Here is a 17,568-nt window from a genome sequence, read left to right as displayed (position 1 = left end):
AGCAACTATCCTGCCTCAGCCTCCCAAATAGCTGAGATTACAAGTGTGCTCCACCATGCCCTGCTAATTTTTTTTTTTTTTTTTTTTTTTTGAATTTTTGGTAGCAACGAGGTTTCACCATGTTGGCCAGGCTGGTCTCGGACTCTGACCTCAAGTGATCCGCCCTCCTTGGCCTCCCAAAGTGCTGGGATTACAGGCGTGAGCCACTGTGCCCGGCCTACCATGTGTACTATTGTTGATTTTTCTTTACTTCAATTCTATTTATTTTTTATTGAAAGAAACTTGTTTTTTTTGTTTTGTTTCGTTTTGTTTTGAGACAAGGTCTTGCTCTGTCATGTCTGGAGTGCAGTGGTACAGTCATAGCTTACTGCCATCTTATCTCCTGAGCTCAAATGATCATCCAGCCTCAGCCTCCCCAGTAGCTAGGACAACAAGGGTGTGCCCAACTAATTTTTTAAATTTTTCCTTTTTTGTAGAGATGGGGTCTGGCTATGTTGATCAGACTGGTTTTGAACTCCTGGCCTCAAGTGGTCCTCCCTCCTCAGCCTCCCAGAGTGCTGGGATTGCAGGCATGAGTCACTGCTCCTGGCCTGAAGGAAACTTTCTATCAATACCATAACTGAGAAGTTCATATCACTTGCATGGTTATACTTCTATAATCATGTAATTATATTTCTATAATTAGAAAGCAACCATATATCTTTCTTTAATGGCTTTGAGAAAAAAAAAAAAGCAGCCATATAAATAAATACAATGAGAGAAAAACAATGGTTTTAAATTCCAGCTTAAATCTATTGGCTAGAGAAGGTGCTAGACCTGGGACTTGTTCTTGCTGTTCAAAAAGGAGACTTGACAGTTATGATCATGAAAGATGAACTTATTAGCACCACACTGAGATTTTCTCTTTCAGATTTTTGATTTTTTGAAGTAGAAAGAACAGACCTCTTTCACTAGTGTTGTGCAAAGTTTTAGCCAAGAAAGAATCAAGTTATTTTTCTTCTCACCAGTGGTGTATACCCCAACCCACGTGGGACATAAGCCACACAGCCATAATGCTTTCTCTTAGAGCCTTCTTAGGGTCGCGGGATTAACTCCATGCCTCCTGTTGAGGGCTGGCTCCCAAGAGAGTAGGTATGGGGAAGAAGGAACTCAGCCCCAGACCCTCACATAGCACAATTTCTAAAAGCTCAGATCTTAGAGTCAGACCTGGTTTGAAATCTCAGTTGTAACAGTTGCTTACATTATCACCTTGGGCAAGTCCTAACTCAGTTTCCTCATCTGCAAAATGGGAATAAAGGTACCTCCTCAACAAGTTATCATTAGGTTTAAATGAGCTAATATTTGTCCTGGGCCTGGTACCTAATACTACAGGCCAGGTGTAGGGTCTCACACCTATAATCCCAGCTGTTTGGGAAGCTAGGGAGGGGGACCTCTTGAGGCCAAGAGTTCAAGACCAGCCTGGGCAACACAGTGAGACCCCCATCTCTCCATAATTTTTTTTTTTTTTTTTTTTGAGATAGAGTCTCACTCTGTTGCCCAGGCTGGAGTACAGTGAGAGTGGCACAATCTCAGTTCACTGCAACCTTCCACCTCTGGAGTTCAAGCAGTTCTCCTGCTCACCCTCCCAAGTAGCTGGGATTACAGGCATGTGCCACCACAGCTGGCTAATTTTTTTTGTATTTTTAGTAGAGATGGGATTCACCATGTTGGCCAGGCTGGTCTTAAATTCCTGACCTTAAGTGATCCACCCACCTTGGCCCCCAAAAGTGCTGAGATTACAGGCATGAGCCACTATGCCCAGCCCTCTACATAAAATATAAAAATTAGCCGGGCAGGATGCCACACACCTGCAGTCCCAGCTACTTGGGAGGCTGAGGCAGGAGGATCGCCTGGGCCCAGGAGTTCGAGGTTACAGTGAGTTATGATTGCACCACTGCACTTCAGCCTGGGTGACATAGCCAGACCTTATCTCTAAAAAGAAATTAAAATGAAATTAAATACAAACAGTCTTATAATTAGGTTGCCGTTGTTGTCTCTCCCCAGCCTCCAGGAACTTAAGCTCTGGGTAAAGACACTGCAGCCTGATGGAGGCAGCAACCTGCTACAAGCTCTGAAGAAGATCTTCACTCTCAAGGGGCTGGATTCCCTGGTGGTCATCATGAGAAGCTGGTAGGTCTTCTTTCCTAAGCAGTTGATATACTACACAAAAGGAACTGAAGAACCAAACCACTGTTTGAGAAAAGATGGGCCGTTCACAGTGGCTCATGACTGTAATCCCAGCACTTTGGGAGGCCGAGACAGGAGGACTGCTTGAAGCCAGGAGTTTGTGACCAGTCTGGGCAACACAGTGAGAACCTATCTCTAAAAAAAAGATAAAAATTAGCTGGTCATGGTTGTGTGCACCTGTAGTCTCAGCTACTTGGGAGGCTGAGGCAGGAGGATTGCTTGAGCCCAGGAGTTTAAGGCTGCAGTAAGCTATGATTGTTCCACTGCATTGTAACCTGGGTAGCAGAGTGAGACCCAGGGAAGGGAAGGGAAGAGGAGGGAAGGGGGAGGGGAGGGGAGGGAGGAAGGGAGGAAGGGAGGAAGGGAGGGAGGGAGGAAGGAAGGAAGGGAGGAAGGAAGGAAGGAGGAAGGGAGGGAGGGAGGGAGGGGAAGGAAGGGGAAGGAAGGAAAGGGAGGGAAAGGGAGGGAGAGAGAGGGAGAGAGGGAGGGAGAGAGAGAAGGAAGGAAGGAAAGAAAGAAAGAGAAAAGATCATCAATCATGGCTCTTCACACATACATGAGGGAAAGATCGCAGTCACAGGCAGAAAGAGAGAGAAAGAAAGAGAGAGAGAAAGAAAGGAAAGAAAGAGAAAGACAAAGAAACAGAATGAAAGAAAGAAAAGAGAAAGGAAGGAAAGAAGGAAGAGAGAGAAAAAAGGAAGGAAGGAAAGAAGGAAGAGAAAGAAAAAGAAATGAAAAGAAAAAAGAAAGAAAAAGAAAGAAGAAAGAAGGAAAAGAAAAGAAAGAAAAGGAAGGAAAGAAGGAAGAGAGAGAAAGAAAAGAAAGAAGGAAAGAAAGAAAAGATCATCAACCATGACTCTTCACACACACACATGAGGGAAGGACTGTAGTCACAGGCCACCCATCTGCAGAGGAGGCAGGGCAGCCAGGCCTGCAGTCCACCTAGCCCTGCATCCCGCATAGGTGACCTGGGACACAGGTGGCCAGTTAAGAATGGGTAGATGTTCCTTGGGGATTACCATTGTGCTCTGAAATGTTCTCAAAGTGATCTGACCTGGGGTGTCCACTTTTCTGCCTTCTCCCCAGCCCAGATCAGCCTTCTGAAATCCTGTCCGACTACATCCAGCAGTCCACCATGGGAAGAGACCTCATCATCCACTTCATCACCTACAGCTGCGATGATCAGATGCCCCCTGTGAGTGCCCGAGATTCTCTGAGGTGTCCCTTGGCTTTGGTGGTAGTCAGTTGGGCTGGCCTTTGAGGCCTCATGCTTGGACAGGCCCCCGAGTGTGGATGAGAATGCATCTGTCCTTGTGCCTGGTTCTCCCTTTGGTAAAATGGGAAGCTTCAGATAATTGGGAGGTTCAGTCAAGGAGAAGGCTTACTGGAGTATTGGTGTTGCCCTAGTGAGGGCTGACCCTGGCCTCATCCCTGCAGGCTGTCCTGAAGAACCTTGCAGAAGCTGTTAGGGGCTACTACCACTGCTACAGCCCAAAGATGGAGGTAAGCCCTTCTGCCAACACATGGCCCCTCTTCTTCTCTCCTTGTCTGCCTCCAAGGTTGTACCCAGGAGGTCTGGGCCAGGACCACACTATACACTTGTTTCTCCTTTTCTCCCTGTCCCCCACCTGTATTCAATGAGGTTACACAGGTAAAATCAGGTTAGAATGAATATGTGGGAAGAACAGGGACAACCTGAAGTCACAGGAGATGCTTTGGTCAGCCTGTATGATGCATTGATTGCATGCCTGGGAGCCCAGAGGCCTTTTAAAACCCTGCCTGCTGAATCCTCAATCACTCTCCAGTTGCCGTTAATATAGGCCCAGCCTAGCTCTGCTCCCCGCAAAGCACTGAGTCTGAATTGCCTTGATTTTCTCTCCTAGATCAACTCCTGCTACTGCAGGGGACCCACTGCAGAGCAAAATGAGCAATCCATTCTGTACCGATCCATCCATTACTGTCCTTGTCCCAGTTAATAACTAGACATCAGCCACCCTGTGTTCACAAGGGAGGCAACGATTAGCAAACGTGTGTGTAGGTCCATTTGGAAGATTAAGAATGCAATCATCTGGTCGCTCCCAGGCTGTGTCTTGCCTACCATTAATAACCATGAGTAAATGAGTGTTTGCATCTCACAAGTGAATTCAAAGGTCACAAGGTCCCTGCTTGTCATAGCAGGGAGCCAAACTCAGGCAGCACCCTATCTTGATACCTCATCATCTGGACTCTGTCTGTAGGTAACTCAGACTACAGAGGTTAGAAAGGTAAAGTAAATGACTGAAACTGACTGGTTTAAGGAATATTTTATCTTAAAGCCTGTGACTTGACCAGGCATGGTGGCTCGTGTCTGTAATCCTAGTGCTTTGGAAGGCCGAGACAGGAGGATCATTTGAGGCCAGGAGTTTGAGACTAGCCTAGGCAATATAGTGACAGCCCATCTCTACAAAAAAATTTAAAAATTCGCCTGGCGTGGTAGCACATGGCTGTAGTCACAGCTACTCAGGAGGCTGACACAGGAGGATCACTTGAGCCCAGGAGTTCAAGGCTGCAGTGACCAATGATTGCACCACCGCACTTCAGCCTGAGTGACAGAAAAAGACCCTTTCTCTAAAAATAATAATAAAATAAATAAATAATTATTATTATTATAGCCATCCTAGTGCATGTAAAGTGTTTCTTTATACTTTTACAGTTAGAAAACTCTTCAATTGTTTTAAAACACAGCAGGTCAGTTGCACAAATGGAGCACAGCATGTCTGCAGGCTCTTCCTGGCACATGGATAGCAGTTTATAAGGCCTAGTGGAGAGAGTCTGCCCCTCTGCCTAGGCATTGGCCTGGCTGCTTGCCCCTTCCTGGGTTGGCCTCTGCAGGTAGCCTAGTGATTCTGGCTGGCTGATTGCTCTTGCCACCCTCAGCTCTACACCAGCCGGGATATGGATGAGCTCCTGGCAGAAATTCAGAAGGCCCAGAGCCTCCTCAGCCACGTGCAAGCCCTGAGGCACAGCAGCCCCTGTGAGGCGCTCACCTGCACCATGGAGGAGGTAGGTGGTGTGAGTGTCAATTCTGGGGCCTTCTCCCAGCAGCACTCAGCTGGCCTTGTTCCCCTTTCTCACCTGTTCATAGACGGCACAGCTGCCGGTGCCCGTCACTTCCTAAAATCGAAACAAGGCAAGGCCCACCCTTCATTGCACCCTAGAGCTCTGAGTTGGGTGGGCTGGGTGGGCCCACCATGGTGCCAGAAAGATCCTGGTGGATTTACTAACTGTAAAATTTATCTCAGAGAAAGATCAGCAGGCTCCTGCCACCCCCTCTGTCTTGTCACTCCCCTCCCTTACCCCCAGTCTGGAGAATCATGAAAACCTCAACCATCCAGAATAGGCTGTCTTGAAGAGAGTCATTCTCACCTCAGCCATGGCTCACACCTGAAATCACAGTGCTTTGGGAGGCCAAGGCCAGAGGATCACCTGAGTCCAGGCATTCAAGACCAGCCTGTGCAACATGGCAAAACACTGTCTCTACAAAAAATTAAAAAATTAGCCAGGCACGATGTCATGTGCCTGTAGTCCCAGCTACTCAGGAGGCTGAGGTGGGACGATGATTGAACCTGGGAGGTCGAGGCTGCAGTGAGCCATAATGGCACCACTGCACTCCAGCCTGGGCAATGGAGCGAGACCCTGTCTCAAAAAAGAATTTTAAAAATGTATAAATACAATAACAACAATTAGTATTAGAATTATAATAGTTCTTGGCCAGGTGTGATGGCTCACACCTGTAATCCCAGCACTTTGTGAGGCTGTGGCAGGTGGATCGCTCGAGGTCAGGAGTTCAAGACCAGCCTGGCCAACATGGTGATACACTGTCTCTACTAAAAATACAAAACTTAGTGAGGCATGGTGGCAGGCACCTGTAATCCCAGCTATGTGGGAAGCTGACTCAGGAGAATCACTTGAACCCAGGAGGCAGAGGTTGCATTGAGCCCAGATAGTGCCACTATACTCCAGCTTGGGTGACAGAACAAGACTCCATCTCAAAAAAAAAAAAAAAAAAGAATTATAGTAGTTCTTATTTATTAAATGCTCGTTATAAGATAGGCACAATGTTCAATTATTTAAATGTTTTATCTTAACAACAGTCTGAGTTAAGTATATTATTACTTTTTATAGATGAGGAAACCGAAGCTAAGAGGTTACATAACTTGCCTAAGATTGCAGAGATAGAAATAGATTGAGTTTGGATTGAACCCAGGTCTAAGGCCCAAAACCTTGCCAAGAGTTTCCAAAAATGAAGTGCATGTACTACTTGTAGTTTGCAAGATGATTTTAGGTGGTGCATGGATTAATATATTTTTTAAATGGTATCTATTTCAAACTAGCTCATTATGGTCATCATAGATCTTCTTTCTAAAATTGTGAAAGGGATTGAATTTTTAAAATTAAAGAAAATTAATAACTAAAAAACTTTAATGTTACATGTTGATTCTTAAAATATAATAATACAGTAGTACTCAGATATAGCAAAATTCATGAAGGCAGTGCTCAAATCTCTGAAGTTTGAGACTTGCTGTTCTATGTTTTACTTCTACATTCACTATGTAATTTAACCTCTCAGAGCCTCGGTTCTTTACTTAGTAAATGTGGCCACAGGGTGGCCACGTCAGGGCTCACTAAGTGATTTGCTGCAGGAGTTTTTAGTTCTCCAGAGCATGGAGGGGTGACCTGTCATTTTGGAGTCCGTGGTGCTGATCTTCCCGGTAAGGTTAGGGAGGGAGCCGGGAGCATAGGCCACTGTGAGAGCAAGCGAGTTGCTGGGTACTTCTCCCTCTTCCCCTGGAAATTCCAGAAATCTCCAGAGAAGGGGAGGGGATGACGGAAGGGAAAGGCAAAACCGCCTTTAATCTACCATGGAGTGTTTAAGATGCTCCACTTGCGTTGACTGGGTGGAGGGTGAAGACTGAGGATTTTTCAGCTCTAAAATATGATTATGTAATGAGGGCTTTCTCATTTAATTTAGATTTCCACAGAGATTGCAAATGGGCTACTCATAAGCCTCTTGCCTAAACCCCCAAAGCATGACGCTCCTCTCACCATTGAGTTTCCAAACTTGGACAAGACTTCTGCAGAGTGGCTTAAGGTCAATGGTCTGAAAGGTAAATCTCCAAAGAGGGCAGAACCCAGGAAACAGGTGACTGACTAAAAGGCTTGAATCCGGCCGGGCACAGTGGCTCACATCTGCAATCCCAGCACTTTGGGAGGCCAAGAAGGAAGGATTAGTTGAGACCAGGGATTTGAGACCAACCTAGGCAACATAGCAAGACCCCATCTCTATAAAAAATAAAATTATCTGGGCGTGGTGGCATACACCTATAGTCCCAGATACTCAGGTAGGCTGAGGCAGGAGGATACCTTGAGTCCAGGAGTTTGAGGATACAGTGAGTTACGATTGTGCCACTGCATTCCAGCCTGGGTGACAGAGCAAAACCCTGTCTCAAAAAAATAAAAGGCTTGAACCCTTTGGAGCTTCCCAGGCAGTGCTTACAACCTCAGAATTTATTTTTTCAGCCAAGAAATTAAGTCTGTATCAGGTCCTGGCACCCAACGCATTCTCTCCTGTGGAGGAATTTGTACCTATTCTCCAGAAAACAGTATCATCGACTATCCATGAGGTAATTCAGATTCATCATTTTCTCCAGTCCTCTGCAGGAGAGCTCCCTGGTGGCTTTTCCCACCTTCTTAAATGTTCTGGCAATAAGAATCACCAGGGATTCAGGCTTCCCACCCAGGACCCTAGAATGCACATCAAATCCACTGTAGCTGTTGGTTTTCAAAGATCTGAAAAATTGAACTTGGGAGATGGGGCAAGAGGGATAAATCAGGTACCACGGTCACCTCCTCCATGAAGGTTTTCTCCTCCCAACTCAGACAGGACAGACTTGCTGTCTTTATGTCCTTGCTGTACCTAATGCAGACTTCTGCTATTGCTCCCATAAAGGGTTAATGCATGAATTTTTACATATTTAAATCCCCATCAAGTATGAAGTATAAAGAGGGAACACTCTTCTCTAACTCTCTATCCCCCATGTTTAGTATGAGTAGGAAATCAATGAATGTTTACTGGATGGCTGAGAAGGTAGTTGGAAGGAAGGTTGGCCAGAAGAAGGAAAAGAATGATGAATGAATGGAAACGTGAATGGATGGATGGATGGATGGATGGATGAATGGACGAATGGATAGGTGGATGGATAGATGGGTGGGTGGGTGGATGGATGGATGGATGGATGGATGGATGGATGGATGGATGCATGGATGCATGGATGCATGGATGGGTAAATGGATGGGTGAATGGATGGAAATCTGAACAGGTGGAAGAGGAAAATGGAAAATGGAAGGATGGATGACAAAATGGAATAAAGGACAAATGAAAGAATGAAAGTAGAAATTAAAGTAAGGATGGAAGGATGTAGGAGTGAAAGGATGGAGAAATGAAATGAAGGAATAATAGGTGAATAGAAAGATAGCAGAAAGATGGAACACTGACAGGAAGAGAGAGGAGTAAGGGACATGTAGGTCTAGCAGTGCATGGATGAATGACTAGATGGATGGAGTGAGAGAGAGATGGATATGTTGACTTGGTGGAGGATGAAAAAACAAGATGAACAATTTGGATTTTCAAAGCATCTGTGAAGGCCTGTCTAGGTTTCCAAACCTAAGAAGCTATGGCCAGTATATTTTAAGGTCTCCAACTGTGCTCTCTTTTACTAAAACCCTCCAACCATATCTTCATGACTCTGATGTTCAGAAAAGCCTCTCAAGAAGACAGCCTGAGAGGCTTGCTGTCAGGCATGGTCCATTCAGGGGATCACTCTCTCTAAGGCTGTCTACTTCCAGTTCCAGACAAGGCAATGACCTGGTGGTGGTGGTATTGTGGGGTGTGTGTTGTGGAATTCTGGGAGGGAGTTCAACCCAACCTCGAATGTGTTCAGAGCCCACTTCCCTCTCCTGCACCTGATTTGGAGAACCAGTGCCCAAATTAAACTACATGTACTTCTGTTCACCTGCTCACCCTCCTTCCCATGCCTGAGAACAGAAGGCAATGATACAATTTGAATGGCACGATGGGACAGTGAAGAACATTCATGTGGACCCACCCTTCCTCTATGAGTACCAGGTCAGTGATGGGTTCAATCAGTCAGAAAATGGGGTGCAGGAGGCGGAGATGGGAGGAAGGTTCCCTGGGCTATGGAGTCACCAAGCCATTGACTAAACTCCCTCTTGTAAAGAGGGACTGTGTGCTCCACCTACAGGCCCCCTGGAGCTTTGGCCACCTCCTCCCCAAGCAGGGACCTCAATGCTTCGAAAAAAAAAAGAAAGAAAAAAAGCCTCTAATCCTCTGGGGAAAGATCTGCTTCCTCCCCCATTTGATGCAATGAAATACCATGTGACTCTTCCCTTCCTGGTCTTGTGGTGAATTTGTCCATGATTTAGTGGAATGATTATACTGCCTGGATTCCCAGGGACTTGACACACCATTCCCTGAAGCCCACCTGGGTACACCTACTTCCCCTCAGGCCCCTTGGTTGCTCAGCCTTTGAGCAGCCGCTCACTGTGGCCCACACCTCTGCAGAAACAGCTCAACAGAGCTATGCGGATGTACGAGAGGCGAATCGAGTGGCTCTCCCTGGCCAGCAGAAGAATTTGGGGCACTGTCTGTGAAAAAAGGTACCTTTCCTAAGCAGGGTTCTTATCCTTCGTGGGTCTGATGTGTGACATGACGTTTATCTGACTCATGAATTCCCTGTTGGTATCATCAGAAGCCATCACTTAGATTAGGGATTGGGAATCTCTCAGCAGAACCCCCAGGGGAGGAAAAAGTCACCACCACCATCATTGATGTCAATAATATCATCGTTGTGTCACTGAGCATTTTTGCAATCCCAGCGCTTTGGGAGGCCAAAGTAGGAGGATCGCTTGAGGCCAAAAGTTTGAGACCAGACTGGTCTCAATAGTGAGACCCTGTCTCTACAAAAAATAAAATAATTAGCTGGGCATGGTGTTGTACACCTGTAGTCCCAGCTACTTGGGAGGCTGAGGCAGGGGCAGGAGGGTCGCTTGAGCCCAGGGGTTCAAGGCTGCAGTGGGCTATGATTGTGCCACCGTACTCCAGCCTGGGCAACAGAGCGAGTCCCTGTGTCTCCAAAAAAAAAAAAAAAAATCACACCTCCTCCCTGGCCAGAGCAAATGGGTCATGGATGAATGGATCCTCCCACCCAGCCAGAGGTGTGATGTTCTGATTGGCCAGGGTCAAATGCCCATCCCTGAAGCTTGCAGTGGGCTCAGTTTCACTCAACTCAAATTGACTGATAGAGGCAGAGGTGTTTCCCAAAGGAAAATCAGGATGCTGTTGCCAGATGAGGTAATGGATGCTGAGTTGGGAGAAACAATAGTTATCTATCATGGCCATTATTATGATTCCATACCTTGTTTGATGAATTAACATTTATAAATTATTATATTTTATAATACTATATATCTATTATTATTATTATTATTATTATTATTAGAGACAGGGTCTCGCTCTGTTGCCCAGGCTGGTCTCAAACTCTTGGCCTCAAGAGTTTTCTTCTGCCCCAGCCTCCCAACATGTTGGGATTGCAGGCATGAGTCACCACACCTGGCCACTATACATCTATTATGTAATTTTGTTCTTGAAGCAACCCTATGATGAGTCTTACAAGTAGTTTATAGTTAAACTACTTAAACAAAGATCAGAGAGGTTTTGTGACTTGCCTAAGGCCACACAGCTGGTATGAAGTGGAACTTGAACCAAGGTCTTCTGACTGTAAATCACATGGATTTTCTTTTGCTATTCATAGCTGTCTCAAAATGAGAATGGGGCAGGAGGTAGGAATATAAGTTTGAAGTTGTAAAATGAGAGAAAGAATGAATGAGGCTAGAGATCTTAAAACAGAGAGCAAACAAAAAGATAAAAATATTTTCCAAGAGGCCCAGATATACCTAATTCCTCATGTTACTTGCCCACCTGGTTTTTGCTTTCCCTACAAAGACCCCAACCTATGGCGGGTGTAGTGGCTCATTCCTGTATTTCCAGTACTTTGAGAGGCCAAGGCAGGAGGATCACTTGAGGCCAGGAGTTCAAAAACAGCCTGAGCAACATGGGCAGACCTGGTCTCCACAAAAAAAAAAAAAAAAAAAATTTAGCTAGGAATGGTGATGTGTGCCTGTGGTCCCAGCAACTTAGGAAGCTGAGGCAGGAGTATTTCTTGAGCCCAGGAGGTTGAGGCTTCAGTGAGCCATGATCACACCACTGCACTCCAGCCTGGGCAACAGAGAGAGACCATCTAAAAATATATATATATATATATATGTGTATATATATATATGTATGTGTGTATATATATATATATATATATGTATGTATGTATATTCATATTCTGACCTATAAAAATATTGAATGCTAATTCTTTAAAGTAAATCTATGAAAATCATTATATGAAGCCCCTACCCCTTAAACCACCTCCACCATGAGGCTTTATTCCATTACAGCATCTCTTGGGAGAGAAGGGGGGTTCCATGACCCCATTAATCTACCATTGTAAGCCCACCTCTGTTGGCCTCAAACCACAGAGAAGATTTTGGCCAGCTATGAATTTGGCACGCAAAATTCCCCTGGAAAAAACTTTAAATAGTAAAATGGAACAAAATTAACATTATCTCAGAGATTCAGTTCTCCTCTTAAAGCTCGTGTTTCCTTTCAGGGTGGTTGTACTGCTCGATATCTCTGCGACCAATTCCATGTACATTATTCATATCCAGCACTCCCTGCGGCTGCTGCTGGAGGAGCAGTTATCCAACAAGGACTACTTCAACCTCATCGCGTACGTGTCTCCTGGCTCCTGGGGGCAAGGGTGGGTCATGTGTGTTTGGATGTCATCATTATGCTGAGGCTTTGGACATTGCCAGACGACAGATATTGACGTCATGGTCACCCGGCCTCCTAGGATAGCCATCGGTTTATCTGATTTGGATGATCTTGTTTGAAGCATTGAATAATTAAATGGTTACAGGACTGTCCTACTGGGGCAAAGGTGATAAGTGACCCCAAAACACAGTGCTTGATCAACCAGGATAAAGTAATTCAGCCCATTGGCCCATTTGGCTTCCAAGACAAAACAGGCAGAAGAGGAAAGGAAGGACTCCAGCCATGCCTTAGTCTCAGTCCTTAGCCTGACTCCAGCAAGCCCCACTTTTTCAAACATTTAGGATTCCAATTCTAAATTTAAATTAAAATTGTATATACAAATTTGGCCGGGTGCAGTGACTCATACCTGTAATCCCAGCACCTCGGGAGGCCGAGACAGAGGATCATTTGCATCCAGGAGTTTGAGACCAGCCTGGGCAACATAGTGAGACCCCATCTCTGTTTTAATAAATAAAAATTATACATTTAATTATGTGTGTGTGTATATATATATATAAATCGTATGCAATTTTTAAAACTGTATAGTTTGGAATTAAATACAATGAAGATCAGAGAGGTTTTGAAGATTTGAACTTTCTTCAAATTTATGTATAGTTTTAAAATTATATATAGTATATATAGTTTTAAAATGTTAATATAGTTTTTTTTGTTTTTTTTTTGTTTTTTTTTTTGAGACGGAGTCTCGCTCTGTCACCCAGGCTGGAGTGCAGTGGCCGGATCTCAGCTCACTGCAAGCTCCGCCTCCCGGGTTTACGCCATTCTCCGGCCTCAGCCTCCCGAGTAGCTGGGACTACAGGCGCCCGCCACCTCGCCCGGCTAGTTTTTTTTTGTATTTCTTAATAGAGACGGGGTTTCACTGTGTTAGCCAGGATGGTCTCGATCTCCTGACCTCGTGATCCGCCCGTCTCGGCCTCCCAAAGTGCTGGGATTACAGGCTTGAGCCACCGCGCCCGGCGTTAATATAGTTTTAAAATTGTATATTATATGTAATTATAGTACATATCTAGCATTTTTAATTTAAAAACTATATATATAGTTTGTTTTTGTTTGTGTTTTTGTTTTTGTTTTGAGATGGAGTCTCACTCTGTTTCCCAGACTGGAGTGCAGTGGCTTGATCTCAGTTCACTGCAGCCTCCTCCTCCCAGGTTCAAGCAATTCTTCTACCTCAGCCTCCCAAGTAGCTGGGTCTACAGGCACACACCACCACACCTGGCTAATCTTTGTATTTCTAGTAGAGACGGAGTTTCACCATGTTGGCCAGGCTGATCTCGAACCCCTAACCTCAAGTGATCCTCCTGCCTCAGCCTCCCAAAGTGCTGGGATTACAGGCTTGAGCCACTGAGCCCAGCCATAAAAACTACATATATAACTTTTAAAATTGCATACTATTTTAACTAACAAGGGAAGACAGAGAGAAAAGGAACCCACTTAAAGAGTAGATTTTTATACAACCTCAAACCAAATAGGGCATTTTCTAAACCTATTAAGTCAAGTTAGTATTAGATATTATTCTGTACCAGAGCCCAATCATTCCCTAATAAACTCTACAGAAAAATATTTATGGTAACATTATAGACAAGGAATTTTATTTATTCATCTACCCATTCATTCATTCGGCAATGTTTCATTGACAATCTGCCATGAACCAGTCCCTGTGCCAGGCACTGGGGAGATGGACATGAAGACACACAAAACCCATCCTCGAGGAACTCACAGCCTAACAGTGGGAGACAGGGATGTTAAGAAGTGCTATTAAGTGTTTTCTATAGAAATGAGTAGATAGCTAGGTATGGGACTGCAAGGTATCAGTGGCAGGATCAGTTCATTCCACCTGTGAGGAGTAGGCTCAGGACATCTTCATGGAGCAAGTGCCCCTTCCGCTGAGTCTTGATGAATGAGTAGGTGTTTGCCTAGCACCTGAGAATGATGGGATAGGGAGAAATGGTGTTCCAGGTAGAGGCAACAGCATGAGCAGGAGCGTGAGGTATGTTAGAGCTTTAGGGACCATCAGGTAGTTCAGCATGGATATGGGGGTGAGAGGGAGAGAATGTGTATGACAGAAATAACAGGTGATGGAGGATTGATATAGGCCATGCTCATGAGTTTCCTGTGCTATAGGATATAAAGGCACTGGAGGATTGCAAGCAAGGTACTAATACAATCAGGTTTGCATCTTCAAATGCTCGAGCAGTGCTGTGAAGGAGGAACTGAAGGGATGTAATACCGGAGGGAAGAGACCAGTTTGACTCTTGCAATTGCCTGCCCTAGTGTTGAGTGGGCTTAAGCCAAGGCACTGTGAATGGAAGAAATAGTGTGTGGCCAGTAAGAATGGCCATTATTAAAGTCAAAAAATAACAGGTGCTGGCGAGGTTTCAGAGAAAAAGGAACAATTACACACTTGTTGGGAGTGTAAATTAGTTCAACCATGGTGGAAAGCAGTATGATGATTCCTCAAAGACCTAAAAACAGAACTACCATTCAAACCAGCAATCCCATCCCTGGGTACATACCCAAAGGAATATAAATCATTCTATCATAAAGACGAATGCACATATATGTGCATTGCAGTACTATTAACAATAGCAAGAGATGGAATCAATGTAAATGCCCAACAGTGGTAGATTGGATAAAGAAAATGTGGTACGCATATGCCACGGAATACTATGCAGCCATAAAAAAGAATGAGATCATGTTCTTTGCAGGAACATGTATAGAGCTGGAGGCCATAATCCCTAGCAAACTAACACAGCAATAGAAAACCAAATACAGCATGTTCTTACTTATAAGTTGGAGCTAAATGATGAAAACACATGGGCACATAAAGGGGAAAAACACACACTGGGGCCTATTGGAGGGTGTGGGTGAGAGGAAGGAGATCAGGAAAAATAACTGATGGGTACTAGGCTTAATACCTGCGTGATGAAATAATCTATATAACAAACCCCCATGACAGGAGTTTACCTATATAACAAGCCTGCACACATACCCCTGAGCCCAAAATGAAAGTTAATCAAGAAAGAGGTGCATGGAGGCTGGGCACAGTGGCTCATGCCTGTAATCCCAGCACTTTGAGAGGCCAAGGTGGGCAGATCACGAGGTCAGGAGATCAAGACCATGCTGGCTAACATGGTGAAACCCCGTCTCCACTAAAAATACAAAAAAATTAGCCAGGCGTGGTGGCGGGCACTTGTAGTCCCAGCTTCTCAGGAGGCTGAGGCAGGAGAATGGCATGAACCCAGGAGGTGGAGCTTGCAATGAGCCAAGATCACGCCACTGCAGTCCAGCCTGGCAACAGAGCAAAACTCCGTCTCAAAAAAAAAGGTGCATAGAAAAGATTTTGGGGAGTTAGAATCTACAGAATGTCGTCCCTGGCTGTAGGGGGTGAAAGAATGGTAAAGAGAAGATGATGCCCAAGAACAGATCTCTGAAGGGAAAGATGGTTTTAAACATCCAGAGTCTGAGACACTCCAGAGTTTGGAGAACATTAGGAGGAGAAGGAGCTCCAGTGAGGAGACCTAGCCAAAAAAACAAGGGGTTTTGAGCCATCAGCATTTTAATTATATGAATGAAATAAATGGTAGTGCAGGGATCGCACCTGTGGAGATGCGAAGGGGAGAGAGAAGACAATCAAAGGCAGCACTTGGGAAATACCAGCATTTGAAGGGTGGGCAGAAGAAGGGAACCACCAAAGGAACACAGGAAAGGAGAACCCAGAGAGGTGGGAGGAAAACAAGAGAGAAAGGTGTTGGGATGCTATGTTAGTCCGTTCCTGCACTGCTATAAAGGAGTATATGAAGGTCGGGCGCGGTGGCTCACTCCTGTAATCCCAGCAATTTGAGAGGTCAAGGGAGGTGGATCACTTGAAGCCAGGAGTTCGAGACCAGCCTGGCCGACGTGGTGAAACCCCATCTACTAAAAATACAAAAATAAGTGGGTCTCAGTGGTACAGGCCTATAATCCCAGCTACTTCAGTGGCTGAGGCATAAGAATCACTTGAACCCAGATTTATTATCCAGCGATAATAGGGATATATTTCCACTGGTGGGGGAATGGAGGGCATTGTTCATCTCTACCAGAGAACACCCCCAGGGTGGAAGTTTGACTGCAATGGGTTGAAGCGGTGAGGAAGTGGTGGTATATTGTGTTTCCAGGGAGCTTGTCTACAAGGGGAAAGAGGAAAGAGCGAAGTTGCCCATAGAGTAGCTTCCCAGTGGAAGGAGGATGTTCTTGTCAAGTATAGAGAGTCTGAAACAGGTAGAGAGGTGCTGGGGGCAGAGGGAAGTGGAGAGAAGTTGGGAATGTGTGGATGTGAGGGTGGAACTGTGGGGCAAAGTTTCAGAAGAGATGGGTGATGATGAGGTCAAAGGCCAGGTGGAGGAATTAATCTCAAACTAGAGAGGGGACAACTTTTCATTCATAAAGAGTATAAATCCCCTTCCCAAGGATCTTAAATTCTGTCTTACAGGACAAATGAGACAATGTGGGTTTTCTGGATTTGGGGGTTTGTTTGTTTTTTGAGACGGGGTCTCGCTCTGTTGCCCAGGCTGGAGTGCAGTGGCACAATCATAGCTCACTACAGCCTCACCCTCCTGGACTCAAGTGATCCTCCCACCTCAACCTCCTAAGTAGCTAGGTCAACAGACATGTGCCACTATACCATACCCAGCTAATTTTATTTTGTAGAAATGGGGTCTTGCTATACTGCCCAGGCTAGATGTGTATTTTTTTTCTTTACCAAATCCTGTTGATTACATAGACGTGTATTTAAAAAAACAAAACAAACAGCACTTTGGGAGACTGAGACGGGCAGGTCACAAGGTCAGGAGATCGAGACCATCCTGGCTAACATGGTGAAACTCCATCTCTACTAATAATACAAAAAAAATTAGCTGGGCGTGATGGCAGGCACCTGTAATTCCAGCTACTCGGGAGGCTAAGGCAGGAGAATGGCGTGAACCCGGGAGGCGGAGCTTGCAGTGAGCCAAGATCCCACCACTGCACTCCAGCCTGGGCAACAAAGCAAGACTCTGTCTCAAAAAAACAAAACAAAAAAACTATAGTATGGATAGGGAAGAGAAATGTGGAGCCATGCTAGGGGAGGTTAAATGGGGCCACACACCATAGCTCAACGCTTCAGAAAGAAAGCTGACCAAAGCTGGCTCACGCCATGTCTCGGCTGAAGTATGTTGGGACATATGACCTGCAAGGAAATCTCAAGGCTAGCCCAGGCCAGTGACATCCTCACATTTTAGGGGATCTCATCAGAATTTTGTCCCCACTAAAAGCCTGCAAAGCCCAAAGAGCTGGGCCGCCAAGTGGACCTCCCCCAGCCTGAGTGAACTCTC

General features: G+C 45.2%; 1 protein-coding gene across 1 annotated transcript in view; it reads left to right on the top strand.

Moving 5' to 3' along the window:
* The window catches only part of VWA3A (von Willebrand factor A domain containing 3A), a 62,974-nt gene that overhangs the window by 20,720 nt on the left and 24,686 nt on the right, over window positions 1-17,568 (top strand). Inside the window, 9 exon segments of the mRNA XM_025370765.1 lie at window positions 2,044-2,169; window positions 3,313-3,421; window positions 3,664-3,729; window positions 5,143-5,268; window positions 7,238-7,373; window positions 7,786-7,889; window positions 9,311-9,391; window positions 9,848-9,942; window positions 12,000-12,119. Of these exon segments, the coding sequence (XP_025226550.1) occupies window positions 2,044-2,169; window positions 3,313-3,421; window positions 3,664-3,729; window positions 5,143-5,268; window positions 7,238-7,373; window positions 7,786-7,889; window positions 9,311-9,391; window positions 9,848-9,942; window positions 12,000-12,119 (963 nt within the window).

Source organism: Theropithecus gelada, chromosome 20 (genome assembly GCF_003255815.1).
Source record: "Theropithecus gelada isolate Dixy chromosome 20, Tgel_1.0, whole genome shotgun sequence".
NCBI lineage: Eukaryota > Metazoa > Chordata > Mammalia > Primates > Cercopithecidae > Theropithecus > Theropithecus gelada.
Note: the sequence above shows the minus strand (reverse complement) of the source record. Positions and strands in the feature narration are given on the sequence as shown.